The sequence below is a fragment of the Penicillium macrosclerotiorum genome (genome assembly GCF_028827735.1).
Source record: "Penicillium macrosclerotiorum strain IBT 26536 chromosome Unknown utg000008l_segment0_segment0, whole genome shotgun sequence".
NCBI lineage: Eukaryota > Fungi > Ascomycota > Eurotiomycetes > Eurotiales > Aspergillaceae > Penicillium > Penicillium macrosclerotiorum.
In genome coordinates this window covers 2156451-2172388 of record NW_026643087.1, presented here as the reverse complement: position 1 = coordinate 2172388, position 15938 = coordinate 2156451, and the positions used below count along the sequence as shown (strand labels likewise).

At 44.7% G+C, this 15938-nt stretch overlaps 5 protein-coding genes across 5 annotated transcripts; 4 read left to right on the top strand and 1 right to left on the bottom strand.

Annotated features, from left to right (window-relative positions):
• Positions 1–4246: 4246 nt before the first annotated feature.
• N7462_008956 (uncharacterized protein) lies at positions 4247–5257 on the bottom strand (the record flags this gene model as incomplete). Its single annotated transcript, XM_057080670.1, has 2 exons — positions 4247–4904; positions 4974–5257. The coding sequence occupies 2 exons, from the start codon at positions 5255–5257 to the stop codon at positions 4247–4249; spliced, it is 942 nt and encodes a 313-aa protein (XP_056930998.1).
• Positions 5258–7621: 2364 nt separating this feature from the next.
• N7462_008955 (uncharacterized protein) lies at positions 7622–8028 on the top strand (the record flags this gene model as incomplete). The annotated part of the gene is made up of 2 exons (XM_057080669.1): positions 7622–7869; positions 7926–8028. 2 exons carry the CDS (start codon positions 7622–7624, stop codon positions 8026–8028), a joined length of 351 nt encoding a protein of 116 aa, XP_056930997.1.
• A 1200-nt stretch (positions 8029–9228) lies between these two features.
• N7462_008954 (fungal specific transcription factor domain-containing protein) lies at positions 9229–10707 on the top strand (the record flags this gene model as incomplete). The annotated part of the gene is made up of 1 exon (XM_057080668.1): positions 9229–10707. One exon carries the CDS (start codon positions 9229–9231, stop codon positions 10705–10707), a length of 1479 nt encoding a protein of 492 aa, XP_056930996.1.
• Positions 10708–11272: 565 nt separating this feature from the next.
• Positions 11273–12049, top strand: N7462_008953 (uncharacterized protein; the record flags this gene model as incomplete). The annotated part of the gene is made up of 3 exons (XM_057080667.1): positions 11273–11569; positions 11622–11880; positions 11937–12049. The coding sequence occupies 3 exons, from the start codon at positions 11273–11275 to the stop codon at positions 12047–12049; spliced, it is 669 nt and encodes a 222-aa protein (XP_056930995.1).
• Positions 12050–12583: 534 nt separating this feature from the next.
• On the top strand, positions 12584–15338 carry N7462_008952 (MutS family protein MSH4; the record flags this gene model as incomplete). The annotated part of the gene is made up of 6 exons (XM_057080666.1): positions 12584–13072; positions 13138–13497; positions 13548–13717; positions 13830–13872; positions 13921–14008; positions 14071–15338. 6 exons carry the CDS (start codon positions 12584–12586, stop codon positions 15336–15338), a joined length of 2418 nt encoding a protein of 805 aa, XP_056930994.1.
• Between the last annotated feature and the right edge of the window lie 600 nt (positions 15339–15938).

Genomic DNA, 15938 nt, shown 5'->3' with positions numbered 1-15938 from the left:
TCAGACCCGAAAATGAGCGAAAGGAAGTAATATTGTATAACATCATTATAGTACTTAAGCCTCAGCCTCCTAACTAGGACAAAGTGGCCGGTAACACCAAGGTAATGAATCATGTTTAGTCAAACCATTATTTGTAGATATCAAATGCAACGAAGATAAAAACGGCAAAATGGTAGTAGAGAGAGCCAGACATTAAGAAAAATACAAGACAACTGGAAACGGTGTCCACAGTAGCCGCTTCATTCAAAAAAAGGAGATTTGGAGGACAGGTTTCAGAGAACCAATTTTATGATCACGTTGAGCTTCGAATATACCTTCGCAATCAGAAACCATCAATTACATGGCGGCTCATCATTGCTACCGTCGCAATAACAGATGGATCCACGACAAGATGAGCCAACAGGACACTGAAGCCCTATATAAGTTGATTGTCTTTTTGATAGGTGCTATAGAAGAATAAGTACCTGGTTGCCACACCGACCGCAGTTATCCGAATCAGACGTAAAGTCAGGGCAGCCACCATTGCAAAGAGATGCACCAGTGGCCAAACAGCGACATTCCTGATTTGCCTCGCATCGGGTATCCGGCGGGCACTGAAGATAGGTCAATCGAATTTTGGTTCCGGGGCATCGTGGATGGAATTACCTGATTTCCACATCCGCCACAATTTGCATCCGTTTCAAAACTCACACACTGACCATTACATAACTGCAAGTTACCTTGGCACTCGCAGGTACCGGACAGGCAAACCGAAGAAGATGGACACTGCGAGGCCCTGTCAGGCATTCTAATATACGGCCACTCTGGGGTTGACTTACTTCATTGCCACATGTACCACAGTTATAGAAATCATCTTGATAATGAGGACACTGGCCGTTACAGGGAACCTGATTGTTGTTATCACATTTGCATATCCCTCCTACCCTGCAGCTTGAGCCAGGAGGACACTATAATTCTGTCAGTATTCCGGCTTCGAATATATAGAGGGTCCAGTACTTTGATACCACATCCCCCGCAATTGAGACTGTCATCGCCCACACAAGTATCATCACAAAGGCGAGTGTTGCTAGGGCAATCGCAGGTGCCTGAAAAGCAAAATCTTCCCGAATAGCACTTGAAGCCCCTGTCAGCTTTGAGAAGAAAGGGATATGAGAGAGAAAGTGGGATATCTTACAATATTGCCACATGTTCCACAGTTCAGATAGTCACTGCTAAGGTCTACACAAGCCCCATTGCATAGCTGACCATTATTGGGACACTTGCAAGAGCCAGAAATACAGCTTGTTCCGCTAGGACACTTTGGAATTTTTAGCGTCAAGCGCTCACAATAGGAGGTAGAACCAAATTTTTCGGTAACGTACAGTCTTGCCACAAGCGCCACAGTTCTGATTGTTACTGCTCAGGTCTACACAAGCCCCATTGCATAACTGACCGTTATTGGGACACTTGCAAGAGCCAGAAATACAGCTTGTTCCGCTAGGACACTTTGAAATTGTTAGCGTCAAATGCTCCCAATAGGGGAGAAGACAAAGATAATACGGTAACCTACAGTCTTGCCACATGCTCCGCAATTTTTGCTGTCGGTACTAGTCTCCTTACATGAACCAGCACAAAGTTGTTGTGTCGGAGATGTCTTCAATGGGCCGCAGACATAACAAGGTCCCTGACCACGAACCGCAGGGAGAACGCAGTTGATTGCTGCATTTGGGTAGTTTTTAATACACCAGCTAGTGCACTTGGCAAGATTAAGGGCACTATTCTGGGCCTGGGACAAGACAAGAAACGCTGCAAAAGTCAGTCACTTACAAGGCTCTGATAGAAGGGCGATGACAGATGAAAGCTCACCAAAGGCAAGAAAAATCAATAATACTCTCTCAGTCATAATAGAATAGGGATCTTCACTTATTATGCTGTGCGTGATATGAGTTTTGCTTCGGAGGTGTAATGAATGGAATGTCAAGTTCCGCGACCAAAGAACTACTGGGCCATGTTTGTCTCAGGAAATAGCAAATAATCCAGTCTTCCTTTTTTTATATGTGCTTGTCTTCGATGATACCTTGATTTCGTGGAACGGAAACTAAATACGAAAGAATCGAGAATGAGATTATCTTGGCTTCCTGAACTTAATGTACCATGGCACACTTTAAGTTTCATTATCAATGCGGAAATTTAGAACTTTACCGGCCTTGGCGTGAAGGTGGCGCAAAATCTCCCCCACCTTGTCCAAGCAAAACATATTGGAATCATTTGACTTTCACACACTCATGACTCTTGATGATCCATTTCCGGCATGCGTGCGAAATGTTTAATCTGGGCTGGTTTTTCGACGCTGTCTTAGATTACCATGGGCTGTCATCTGGTGGGCTAGCTTGCATTCCTTTTTCACGCATCATTTTTAGGGAATTCAAGGCGACGTATTATGGTGGTGTCCAGGAGAGAGGTGACCACTTTTATTAATTGAGATTATTAATTGCTGCATCTATCTGAAGGAGAATATGTCGAATGATCAAACTGCAGGCCGGTTACCGCCCGGGCCCACGGGTCAGGAAGGGGCAGTACTCAGCGCAAGCGGAGAGCAACAGCACAAGTCGTTTTATAGCAATGAGTGGCAAACATTTTTGGGACCCAGAGCACAGTTCTCCCGGTAATAATTAAGATGGTAGGCATTCAACGGGTCGATGAGCTTCATACTGCTTTTGTCGCCCGTGGTTACCTTTCCGTGTCTAGATCCTGGCCTGGACCCCAGCCCTAGCAGCATTAGATGGAGCAAGCGCCATGGTTGAGGTTATATGTTAGGCGTAGGGATCACAAAGTAAAGTGTGCTCTTCGATCGTCTTGGGCCCCAAATCAAGTTTTCAAGTCATACAGAACCCAAAAATTCAACCCGATAAATGCAAAGCTGATCAAAATTGCCCTTTTCTATGTTTGACACTGATAGCCTGACTTTCAAATGCCGACGCTCGCTGGTCCTCCTGTCCAGAACCGTGAGCCCATGAAGGCAATCTTCAGGTTAAAGAATACTTCCTGATAACACGCTGGTAACATAACCTCCTACAATGACAGGGTGAATTAATCCACCTGGGACTTTTATTTTCCAAACCTCCGGAACCTCATACCCAAATTCGTCGAACTAAGCCATATTTAAAAGGTGGTGTTGGATAGAGAAGCAAAAAGTCCAGGTGGTAGGAAAAATGTTAGATCAGTGTGTTGCACACCTACAACGCGAGAGCGGTGTAAATAGGCGGAGACACTGCTAGTTGATAGCTTGAGGAAATACAAAAATAATGACCAGACCCGGGCTCGATCCGAGGACCTTGTCGGTGTTAACGACATGTGATAACCAACTACACCATCCGGCCAATTACATTTTGTTGCGGTAGAAATGAGATATCTAATACAATAGCATCTAAGTCCTGGAAGGAGGCAGGTATCGACTTATACATTTATATAAATATTGTAGCAAAATTCTGACATACAAGAATGAATGACTCTTGCATGCGATAGCTAGCTGGCTTGAGCTCTGTTCATTTGTATTCTATCTCGGTTTTGAAATAATATATTTAGCAGCACAAGAGAAGTAGAAGACACATAAACCGATATGCTTCAGCTAGGCGGATCGTCTCAATCCAGGCTCAGGAACAGGCAGGGTCATCCAAAGATGCTTCAATGTTTGTCCTTTGACACAAAGATACTAAGTTCTGTTGAATTCATTCAATGCTTGTGAGGTAGACGAAGTACCTACCTGCTGTTGACAGCATGCTCCCAAGTAAGTCAGCCTTATTATATAAAGCGAAAGCCTTAGAAATATTCTCTACTACTCTTCGACAATATTATTCATTTGATCAAGTCTTATTGAGTACTATAGTTACTTGAGCTATAGACTTCATAAGCCCATTCTAAATTTCGTAGTAGATAGGCTCTCGACATCAGCAATAGAAAGGAACAATCGAGCCCGTAGCAAGTTCAATATACTCAAGTGCGGATACTCATATACGAGATATTAAAGCATCACACCTCCAATCCTGAGTTATAACCCAAGTTGAAGGAAACATACGTTTAGGAGAGTATATAAGAGATCTAAGAATTAGGGGTCCACAAGCTTCTACGCACCTTAGAAAATAATATAATCTACAATAAATTTTTATAAACGTAGGTAGCTATGCGTAATAACGAGAAGTAATGGCTATAATACCCGCTTATTTCTCATATATAGACATCATCAAGGTGATATTTGCAAGCGTTCTAATCACCGAGGGGTGTCTAGCTCTACAGGAGACATCTCTCGTAGTCGTATACTTCCTTCACTTGAGCCAATCTCATACGGGTAGAACCCCGTTTTCATCTGAGGGTTCTGTGGGCTTAGTGCACTTAATTCACTAGCATTTGGTCGTGCAGCTAGTTCGCTAGGCTTTGGTGTCGCGCCTAGTTCACTAAGACTTTTTATCCGGCCATTCTGGATAAAGCTGGTCTTTCGCCGTCTCCGATAGAGCCAGAAGGCGAGAGTAATAAATATCATAGCACCAGCAGCAATTCCAACTCCCATGCCTGCTTTTGCGCCTGTTGAGAGACCACTGGAGGAATTCTGGCTGCTGTTATCACTCGCTGCTGCTGATGCTGCTATTGTTGTCGCTGTTGCGGCTTGACTAGTGGTATCAGGGGTGGAAGCCGACGTTGTAGTTGTTGAACTTGCGCTTAAACTCGATGTTGATGGCGCAAAGTCAGCTGACTTCCACCGAATGGAAACACCCTTAGCATTGACGCCAAAAGTCCCCGTCTGTGTTACTGTCGAAGTCCCTGAGACCGTCACAGTATAGCTATAGACGGAACTAGCGTTGGCGTTGGAGGATGTACATTGATTCGATGTGTACCAAGGCCAATCCGTGCCGGTTTGAGCATTGTAGTAACTATGACAAGACCGAAGTCAATAAATGTTGGCACATGTACAAATGGGGTAAGCGCTTGTGGTTAATTACCTAGGACAACAAGTGGCTCGTGTCTCGACTTCACCACTACTCGTGACCTGCGACTCGCCGGCAGCGGAGTATCCCTCTGGACAGATGCCTGGCGAGAAATAGCTTGTTGGTTCATATTCGGATGGGAAGCAAGTGGTCCAATCTTCGGCGCCTAGGCTCGCCCACCACCAAGTGTAACCAGAGCTCTGAGACCATGAAATGTCGTATGTATCAGTGGTGCACTCGGCCGGTGGCACGAAGGTGGTGGTAAGAGGGTTGACGAAGGTAGTGGCAAGAGAGCTCATAGCGGTGGTGGGGGTTATCCTGGCGAAGTTTCCCAAATTTGAAGGTCGAAATAACCAGGTCAGGGGCCGAACCTTGAGTTTTCCGTCAGCCCTGAACAGAATCGAGAGTGGGTGGGTACATTCACTTTGGCCCCCACTCAGTGGTACTTTTGTTTTATTAGTTAGGTGTAGCTAGACCTCAAAGCAACCTTCGTCTATCCATATGCGGATGACTCTTTAGCGCTTTTAGTGAATTAGTGACTCTTTAGCGCCTTTAGTGAATTAGTGCCTCAAACCCGCCTCCACCAACCCTTCCGGGTTTTGGGTGTGTCACACACTGATTGAAACAATTTCTGATTATTTCCTTCTATCAATGCAGCCTAACGCTACCTAGAAAAAGATTTTCCCCTCCTGGCGTGCTTCCTCCGCTCTTTCTAGTGCTCTATCTTGACCCTGTGTAGGACCCGGTCGTGGTGATGTTCTATACGGTTTCTTCCACTGCTTACTTATCCGCTTCCGCTCTGCATCGGCATCCTTCTTGTTTCTTTAGCAATAGAAAGATTTGCATCTCTAATAAAGAGCACCCTGTTTTGCTAAGTAGCGCTTTTACCTGGCGCTTGGTGATTGGGTGCTGTAGTGGTTGTTGAGTTTCCCTAATCTTGCCAATTATATTATTCGCTATCTGAAGATTCTCTATGGTTATCTTGTCATCATAAAATAGACGATCAAGATTTCGTTTCTGCCTTAGTATAAGATCTTCTTGTTGATATCTAGCAATCTTTCTTTGATTCTTCTCCAGATCCTATACAGATCTGTGCGGTGATTTGTCGATGCTAGAAGAAGATATAGTAGTCTATAGTAGCAGCGAAAGTGTTATGGAACAACCAAAAATAGAATATTTGATATTATTCGGGCCGACTTTGGATATGAATTGTGTACATGACGTATACGCTTATTGAAGAATGACCATGTGTGTTTATAAGAAATAACAAAGTCGGACTCGGATCCTTCTATCGTCATACTTTCGGCGAACAGCGGAATGGCGATATTAAGATTATACATAGAAGGAGAATCACCCTTTCTTTCGAACTAAATCTCTTCAAGATTCAACTTCAGTTGATTGAAAAATAAAATTGGCTATTCTTCCCCGTTCCCATAGCGATTCAATTTTGTATTCATTTTCCTTACCTGACTAACAGGCCGCTACCCTGCAAGTAGCACCCTAATAGAGGGTGTTAAATATAGTAGATCTGGCGCTATAAGATCTTAATAATCTTAAATAGGAAGATTATTCATAAGCTTACTAATATATTAACTAGATAGATCCTACGATCTTTGAAAGATAGCTAAATGCTCTATCTCGAATGTCACTGATTATTCGAAGAAACTCGGATCTCCAGATAGAGCTACTACCCTGAAATGTATACTCGTTATTAACTAAGCGGAAATATCGTTTATAGCTTAGAAATAGTTTACTATCAAGTAACGCCAAATTCGCGTGATAAACGCGCGATATTCCGCTTCTCCTCGCGTGATCCTGCTAGACAGGCTTCTGCCATACGCGGTGTAAGGCACTGATACTTTTTGAGAACATAATTTTTCAATCACAACACCAAATATTTGATTCGATCTATCACCTAGGGTACTGGCTCATCATGTGTCCTATATCGTTACCAGCAAGCAGCCTTAGTAGCAGATCTGTCATGCTCCCAAGTGAAAAACTTAGTTTGAGCCATTATACTCTCAGGGATCTTTCTGAACACTCAAGGATCCTTCTGAACACTCAAGGATCTTTCTGTACACTCAAATCAAGCTTGCTAGCTATCTGAGTAGCACAAATATGTTTGTCTGAAGGTTAAAAAAATTCTACGGAGGCTCGGATGAGACAGGAAATCCAATAGGCGCTGAGAAAAAATAGGAGCACTACTATCATCGAAGTTATCATGTCATCACTCAATATGATCCAATAGACATAGAACTTGATTAAGTTCCGAGGCCATTCGTTATCGTCACTCATAGTAAATTCAACTAATATATGTGCATAAGAACAGCAGGGGTTCTTCGGATGTCTCGGCATGAGGCTTTAACCTGGCTCAGATTACACAAGGTACTTTTCATCTAAGGTGATCTCTTCGTCAAATGAAGGGTAAAACGGCTTGCTTTGCATCTAGTGAAATAGGGAAGTTTGTGTTTAGAGTGTGTTACTTTACTACATGTCAATAATTTGATTATTGACCAAGACTTCTGTGTCACTTTATAATGAATGCCGTCTTTATGATGCTTGGAAATTCTATCATAAAAGGTCCTTTCTTTCTTCACATTTTTTCCTATCTCTCTTATAGGAAAGCCATAAAGCTATCCTATATAATACCAAATACCGACAACATGCTGATCTACGTCGGTAAGCTCAACTACTCGCCGTACGCCTCCGATGAGGTGCTTTCTATCGTCTTCCGAGATAATGTGCAGAATGGAGACAGGGTGGCCGTTATTTCTCAATGGTCCAAAGATGCTAGCGGAAAAGAGAAGGCGAATTTTACCGTTCATGGGACTGTCAGCAAAGTGACACTCAATAATTCGGGACAAAAAGATATTGAAATACTTTCGGATGAGAAATCTGCTACATACTACTGGTGAGCAACACTGATGCTCTTAATCAAGTATGCCTTTCGCTAAATTTGACTTGCAGGTATAAGGGAAAGATGACAGGTGACAAAATGACTCTGAGTATGTTGAACAAAAGCGGAGAAGAGGTTGCGAAGAATATTGAATTGCAACTTTTCTTTTTTTGACCGAGAATGAATACTCTGGGGGTTCTATGGTAGTGAAGTTGCTGTGATGTGATGCAAATGAAACTATCCTTTTTATCCTTAAAAGAACTCTTCGGTTGATGATGAGAAGGCTATCATGACCCACACACAAGACCTTCAGGGAGAGATTAGTTCTCGATAGAAGGCATGATTTATGTGCTCGATTAAATTTTTGACTTGACATAGCTCCATGCCCCTGAGAGTCGATCACTCATTGTAGTCAGTAATTCAGTCTGTATTTAGAAGTTCAATACGGCCTGTGCCTCATGATTGCGAAGTAAAGGGGGGATAGGGATGCGCAAGGCACTACGTACTACATGGCGGTCGGCTCAATCGCCGAATGACCAGCACCACAGTGGTGTTGGTCTAGCTGAGCACCAAATTCAATGAAACTGATAAAAAAGAGCAGGGATGATTGGTAGTCAATAATTCTGACCCTGGCCATGATTCGCCTGGCGGCCCTGATAGCGTGCTCTGGTCTGCGGGCTTAGGTACACGACACGCTGGGTGACGAGATCCAGGCCGGCGGAGTGACTTTGCCCCCTCTTCCCAGGGGTTTCTCATTCTATGAGACTCTAAAAGCTATTAACTGTCATAAAGTTCTGTCTTTTTCTTGAGAACATGTATCTTCCTCGAGCGAATACAACTACGCCTTCAGAGGCTATGGACCGGCTTGGGGAACCAATAACGGTCATGAACGAATGCCTGTCCGCTCTTTCGGGCTCTGCCGAAACCCCGATGACCCCGGTATCCCACATCAACCTCCTCATCCATCCTCCGCCGTTCTTGACGATGCCCAAAACGAAAGCAAGCGGACTGGTCTCCTTGGCGTGCACGGAATGTCGCAAACAACATCTCAAGTGTGACGCACACAAACCGACGTGCTCGCGTTGCGTGCAGCACGGATACTACTGCCAGTATCTCCCTTCGCGACGTGGCGGTCGCAGGAAAGCCCGACCGGACTCCAATCGCCGGGTACCACCTTCGAGCAACCCCGATGCATTAGATGTGAGCCTACGCCATTTCTCTTTCCAGAGCCAGATCAAATGCTAACTGCTACTTTGATGTAAGGCGACTCTTATCTTGCCAGTGCCAGTGTCAGAGCAACCGCAGACCCCCGATAGCACTTCACCGCAAAGAATAGCGGACTCGTCAGGCTCTGTGGGTCCGGTCCCCTGGCCTATGCTTCCTTCAAGGGATGTCTTGAGTCAAGAACAACCGGGTGCACCTCGGGACCCTTGGTTTCACGATGATCGCTTTCTTCGTCTTTTCTACGAAAATTTCCATGTGGCGCATCCCATCTTGGTGCCGAGTGCCACTTATCATGATAGACAGTATCCCGAGTTCTTGCAGCTAGTGGTGAACTTCGTCGGATCTCACTACCTTCCTTCTAGCCCAACACAGGGCTATAAAGACAAGGTCATCGCAGAATTAACCTGCAATCCAGAGCGGTCATCATGTATGGTGCAGGCCTGGCTAATCTACTCGATCGCCATCTACGCTCGAGGAGAATGGCAAGAAGCCCAGGACGCATTTGCCCATAGCGTCGAGATTGCCTTGGAGCTAGGGATGAATCGTCAGGACTTCGCCGTGTCTGTCCATTCTGAGAACAGTGTTGAGGCTGAAAGCCTGCGTCGGACATGGTGGGAATTATACATTACCGACATCTTCATCGCGGCCCCGTTTAAGAGTAATACTTTCCTTTGCAGTACGATGGCACCGGAAGTCGGCCTACCATGTGAAGACTCGGCATATACGGGCACCTATGACATCCCAACGCCGCGGAAAATAATCGACTTCAAACGCAGAGTCTTTGCGCCTGAAGAAACAGTCTTCTCATCGTTCAGCTACCGGATTGAAGCGACAACAATTCTTTGCCGCGCGATTGTATTGAACCGGCTACGTGACTACCATCGAGATCATCTGCAAGCTGTGGAAAATGCGCTTGTCAGTTGGGTCAATCATCTACCACCCCGAAAGCTAGATATTGTCGACTCTTATGGTAATATTGATGAGATGATGTTCCAAGCACATATTACGATTGCCTACGCGACAATGTTGTTACATCTCACCCGAAGTGACCTTCAATCTGTTTTGCCCCGTACCGATGAACAATTTTGGCCAGTTCCTACTCGGCACATTGCATCGACACTCAATCGTCCCATCCACAGCATCAAGGCGACCGAGGCTTCGCGGAGAATATCTGACACAATCTCACTCTGCCCAAATGTCCTTAAACATTCGCCCTTTGTCATACCTGCCTTGGCGCTGTGCGGGATGATTCAACTCGCGACTTCGGTCAAGCATACCGAGGAGTGCTTTGACCACCATTACAATCGAGTTACTCTTATCCTGGGTTGTCTCAAAAGTACAAAGCGAATATGGGGCCTCGCAGATGCCGCATACACACAGCTTCGTACGTCTGCAGCTGATGCGCTCTCTGATTCAATGGAAAGATGGAGCACAGAGCCTTTGAGAAAGTTTTTCCCCTCGGACTCGACGCCGAGCAGTACGGAGAGAACTAATCAGCCAACTCGGCCAAACTCTGCCATATCGGAGGGACATGAATTATTGTTCCCACCGATCGCACCCGCCTTTGTTGATCCGACTTGCTACAACGATACCTTTTTTACATCGTTACCGGATTTTGACATTAATTAATGGACCGTATTCTACCCTGACGAGGACCATGCTGTAACGAATGATGACTCTGATAACCCCGATATAAAAATCACGAGGTTCAATCTTTTAACACTCAAAATGTAATTGTGCTTTTTTCTCCATGTCACATATGAAACTAGCTCTGTAAAAACTCGATATTGCCAATGAAATAAGTTCGTGGTTTGCAGCATAGTGTGACAAGTATTCTGACCTTTACAACTTGCGGTAGATTTCCAGCACTTGGGGTAGTTTCAACCAGAAAAGAATTACATACAGTCCAGTTAGATAAAGGCAAGATTGTGATCATCAGTCAACTCATAAGACCTCCAAATGACGAAATAATGTTGACGTGGAATGTTGCGGTGTGGATGCTATCTTTCGGCGATTTAACCCAGTCCAATCGCCGATTGAATACCGCAACGTCATTGTCCATCGGGGATTGCGATCACCTTGCCCTTCGACCCAACCAAGAACTTTTTATAAACTGTTTCCACGTTTGCATGACCGAACTACTATTTACAAAGCTTCGTCAATTAAGCAATCTCACATTTTCTCCATATCAAATATGTCGTCTGTTCTTACTTCACACTCCGCTGGAGTCGCTACACTCGATAAGGGATCGACCCCAGGGTATCGGCCTTTCAAGGAACGATACGATCTTAGCGGACTCGTCCAAGACATTAAGGAACACTTGGGAACCTCTGGAGGAATTTCTTCTGAACAAGTTGACGAGAATTACTTGAAATCCCTACTGGAGAAATACATCTCAGATCCTAGCGACTGGATCGAGTACTTCCACAATGATACAAGCAAGAACTACACGCGCAATGCGATTGAGAACATTAATCACAAGGCAAACATTGTAAGTCCTTTCTTTTTAATCCTCACCGCCGATCTCAATCTAATCCTCTTAGCTCTTGTTGGTGTGGAATCCTCAAAAGGGCTCCCCAATCCATGACCACGCCAATGCCCACTGCATCATGAAAGTTCTAGCTGGAGAGCTTCATGAGACAGTATATCATACTCCCGATAGCGAGTCTGGCGAAAGCAAACCTCTGACTGTCAAGCATGCCAACACCTTTGGTATGAATGAGGTGACCTATATCTCCGATGACATCGGGCTTCATCGTGTTCACAATCCAAACCCCAGCCAGATTGCTGTCTCTCTGCACCGTATGTCAGATCAAATTAATATCAGCTTGATGAGCGGCTCTAACTTCTTTTAATAGTTTACACCCCTCCAAATGCGGCCGATTACGGGTATAACATCTTTGATGAGACCACAGGGTCTGCGAGCCATGTATCGCAGGCCCATTCACGGCCAACTCTCCAGGGAAAATGACTTTCATAGTCTACTCACAAGGCTTGTGAAACTCGCATATAAATTATTAGTGTTAAAAGGATGCACTGTTGAGACTGACTACTCTGTGGTGTTCTCTCTCCATTCCGGTCGGCGTTTTGATATTCAACATACCCCTGCAATTCATTCAATTTGCCATGCCTTTTTGCTATTCTCAATTTCAAGATATTTCAATACTATACCCTTTTTTAAATGGCGATTTGACAAAATTTTTGTCATATGTCTGTCTGACATCGAAGCATGTTATAAGTAGGTCTTTTCTGGAAAGTCTCTCGAAAGGGTTCAGATTGTGACATTCAAAAGGTAGGCCCCAAAATATCTCATGAACACTATCTCAATGAGAAAAGGATCTTTTAGGATGAAAGATTCCGTCATATAACAGAAGATTTTATGTGGAAAAACGATAGTAGAGGAACCGAGGACAAAGTCGGGAGGGCAAAGGCACAAAATGTGGTGTACCTCCCAACTTCGGACTTCACTTCATGCTTTCAGTCTTCTCCTCATCGCACAACGAAAATGCCTTTGGCGTCACGACAGTCCACTGTGGACTCATTTGTTCCACTGACGTCTAGAGAAAGCACAAGATATCCTGGAACTCCCAGGGTAACCACCACTGCAACCAGCATTGCATCGCAGGACATTGTTTGCGCGGTGAGTGAGTCGCGGGGCGTGTCCTCCACGGTTGGGCTTGCTCTTGTGAATCTTGCCACGGCAGAGGTGGTTCTATGTCAGATCTACGATAGCCAGACATATGTCAAAACTGTTACAAAGATTGGAGTGTTTGAACCCAGTGAGATCCTATTAATGAACACCGCCAAGGAATCAAAACTCCGTCATATTATCCAGGAAAACTTGCCCCACCCTATATTCACGTTTATGGACCGCAGGTGCTGGTCAGATAAAGCGGGGCATGAATACTTGGATCGACTGGCATTCCCAGACGAAGTAGAGTCCCTAAAGGGGACGATGGGTGGGAACTATTTTGCGACATGTTGCTTTGCTGCGGTATGGGCAAATGATATCTGAATCACACATACAAACAATGAATGACATTCTAATCAATATAACAGGCACTCAAATACATCGAACTTGAGCTCCAGCGTGTTTTTACACCTCACACTCTTCGTATTCGATTTGAGCCATCACAGGAATCTATGACCATCGACCTAGCCACAATCGTGTCGCTTGAACTCATCCAAAATCTGCAAAATGCGAAGTCTAAAAATAGCCTATATGGCTTGCTGAACGAGACGTTGACACCTATGGGAGCAAGACTTCTAAGAGCCAACATCCTGCAACCATCGACCGAAAGAGTCAAGCTGACAGCAAGATACAATGCTGTTGAGGAGCTATCCACTAACGAGGACATGTTCATTTCCGTTCGCCAGTCACTCAGGGGCTTCACAGATGCGGAGAAAGTTTTGACTTCGGTATGATATGCTTTCACCCTATTGCGCAAATATAATGACCGACTCTTAAGATCATTGTCGTCCCCACCAAAAGAACAGTTCAATATGTAGAACAGTCCGTCAACAATGTCATTATGCTCAAGACCTATGTTGCTTCAATCAAGAAGGTGTACCAGGCGCTGGAAGCAGCACAGAGCGAGTTGCTCTTGACAATCCGGGGGTATTTATGTGATAAAAGATCGTTTTGAAAGATCGTATTCAACTGACTTGTCTTAGCTCTGCCACCCCGCGGGACATCATTCAATCGAGGAATTGATTGACAGAACTTTGAATGATAAAGTTACATACCAAAGCAAGCCACTTGACTTGAGGAATCAACGAATTTATTGTGTGAAGGTACCTTGTGTTCTCACCCTCCCTTAAACTAATTTTAACGTTCTCAAGGCCGGTGTCAATAGCCTGCTCGATGTGGCCAGGCAGACATACAAGGAGGCAAACGCGGATGCAACCGAGCTTGTAACAAAGTTGGGAGGTATTAGAGAAACTTCTGAGATTCTAAAATTTTTTGAACGTCATTGATTTGAAACTCTTTAGAAACCTGCAACATTCATTTAGAACTGAAATACGACACGGCCCGGCAATATTACATCTCTATCCCCACGGGTGAGCCAGAGCCTCTGCCGGATATTTTTATCAACACTTATCGCAAGAAGAACCGAACGCAATGCCAGACCCTCGATCTAGTCAAACTGAACCAGAAAATAACAGATGCCCACAATGAGGTTATCAGCATGAGTGACCAAACCGTGCAAGAACTACTTCGCGATGTATGTGTCGACATAGCCAGCCTTTTTCGTATCAGCGAGGCAATTGGAATGCTTGACCTACTAGCTTCATTTGCGCAGTTGGCAACTTGCCACGACTACATTCGCCCCGAATTGACTGCTACGCTCACCATCAAAGCCGGACGGCACCCACTGAGGGAACGTATTCATTCGAAAAAGTTCATTCCGAATGATGTTTGCGCGACACCTCAGACTAGATTTCAGATAATTACAGGGTGCAACATGAGTGGAAAGTCGACGTACATCCGGTCAATTGCCCTGATGGTCGTTATGGCCCAAGTTGGCTGTTTTGTTCCCGCACAATTTGCCTCATTTCCAATCGTACATCAGCTCTTTGCAAGAATCGCAACCAGTGACGACCTGGATGCGAATGTGTCAACATTCGCCGCAGAGATGCGCGAAATAGCATTTATCCTTCGTCATATTCAACCGCGCAGCATGGTACTTGTTGACGAGTTAGGCCGAGGTACAAGTACCACTGACGGACTCGCCATCGCCGTTGCAGTTGCTGAAGCCTTGATAGCCAGCAACGCCCTAGTTTGGTTCGCGACACACTTTCACGATCTTGCTCAGATATTATCAGAGCGCAGTGGAGTCATCAATTTGCATCTAGCCGCAAATATAGCTCCAGATGTAAACAAGATGACGATGCTCTACCAAATTACAAACGGACCCATGCCTGACCACAAATATGGCCTGCAACTAGCAAAGCTGGTCGACCTTCCGCCTGGTGTGGTCAGTGTTGCCAAAACTGTTTCGGAATCCATGGAAATTGTTCGACAGCGCAGAAATAGTACCACCCGTGCTGTTATCATTGCTCGGAAGCGAAAGCTACTTCTTTCCTTGCGTGAACGGCTTTTGCTCGCCCGGAATGAATCTGCAGATGAAGAGTCCCTCAATTCGCTGTTGACTCAAATACAAACTGATTTCATTTTGAAAATGACTGCTATTGACAAGGAAATGGAGTTGACGGGAGGCCTTGACCATTTCGACATTGAAAGACGGGGCCAAGTGTGACCGATTCTGCAGCCAGCCCTCGTACGCCTTTGATCCTCACGAGCAACAATGGTTAGGCTGAAACAGAGGATTGTCTTCAACTCGATTTTATTTCGATACATATAGATTACGAAGTGCGTTCTACAGCAGGCGGAGGCTGAACAGCTTGATGCGAGTTAGGGTAAGGATCGCTATTATTCATATATTCTTGTAGTCCTGTATGCGCATCCGAGTGTCATTCATTATCAACAGCCTGAGAGGAGTGGAACACGGAGGAACACGCTTGGTATGTTGCTTTTTTATAACACTTAAATAGTATGTGTACCAGACGTGTCCTTTAGACATGATTTTAAAGAATGGGCGATTACCTCTAGAAACTCTCCAAATAGTATACTTTTTAAGCATCTTGCTAGATATAATCTTATATTCTCGGGAATGCAATAACATCCGGCGTAATCTCTCCGGAATTTTTAATATTGTCTTCAACTAATTTCATATTATGCGTATTTTGTTGAATTGTACGTTATGAATAGCAACACACGACGATTTTCCGTCAGACTTGGACAGAAAATAGAGTTCAAGTATTCAATCGTCTATCAAAGTTCGCTTGCGAGGTATCTG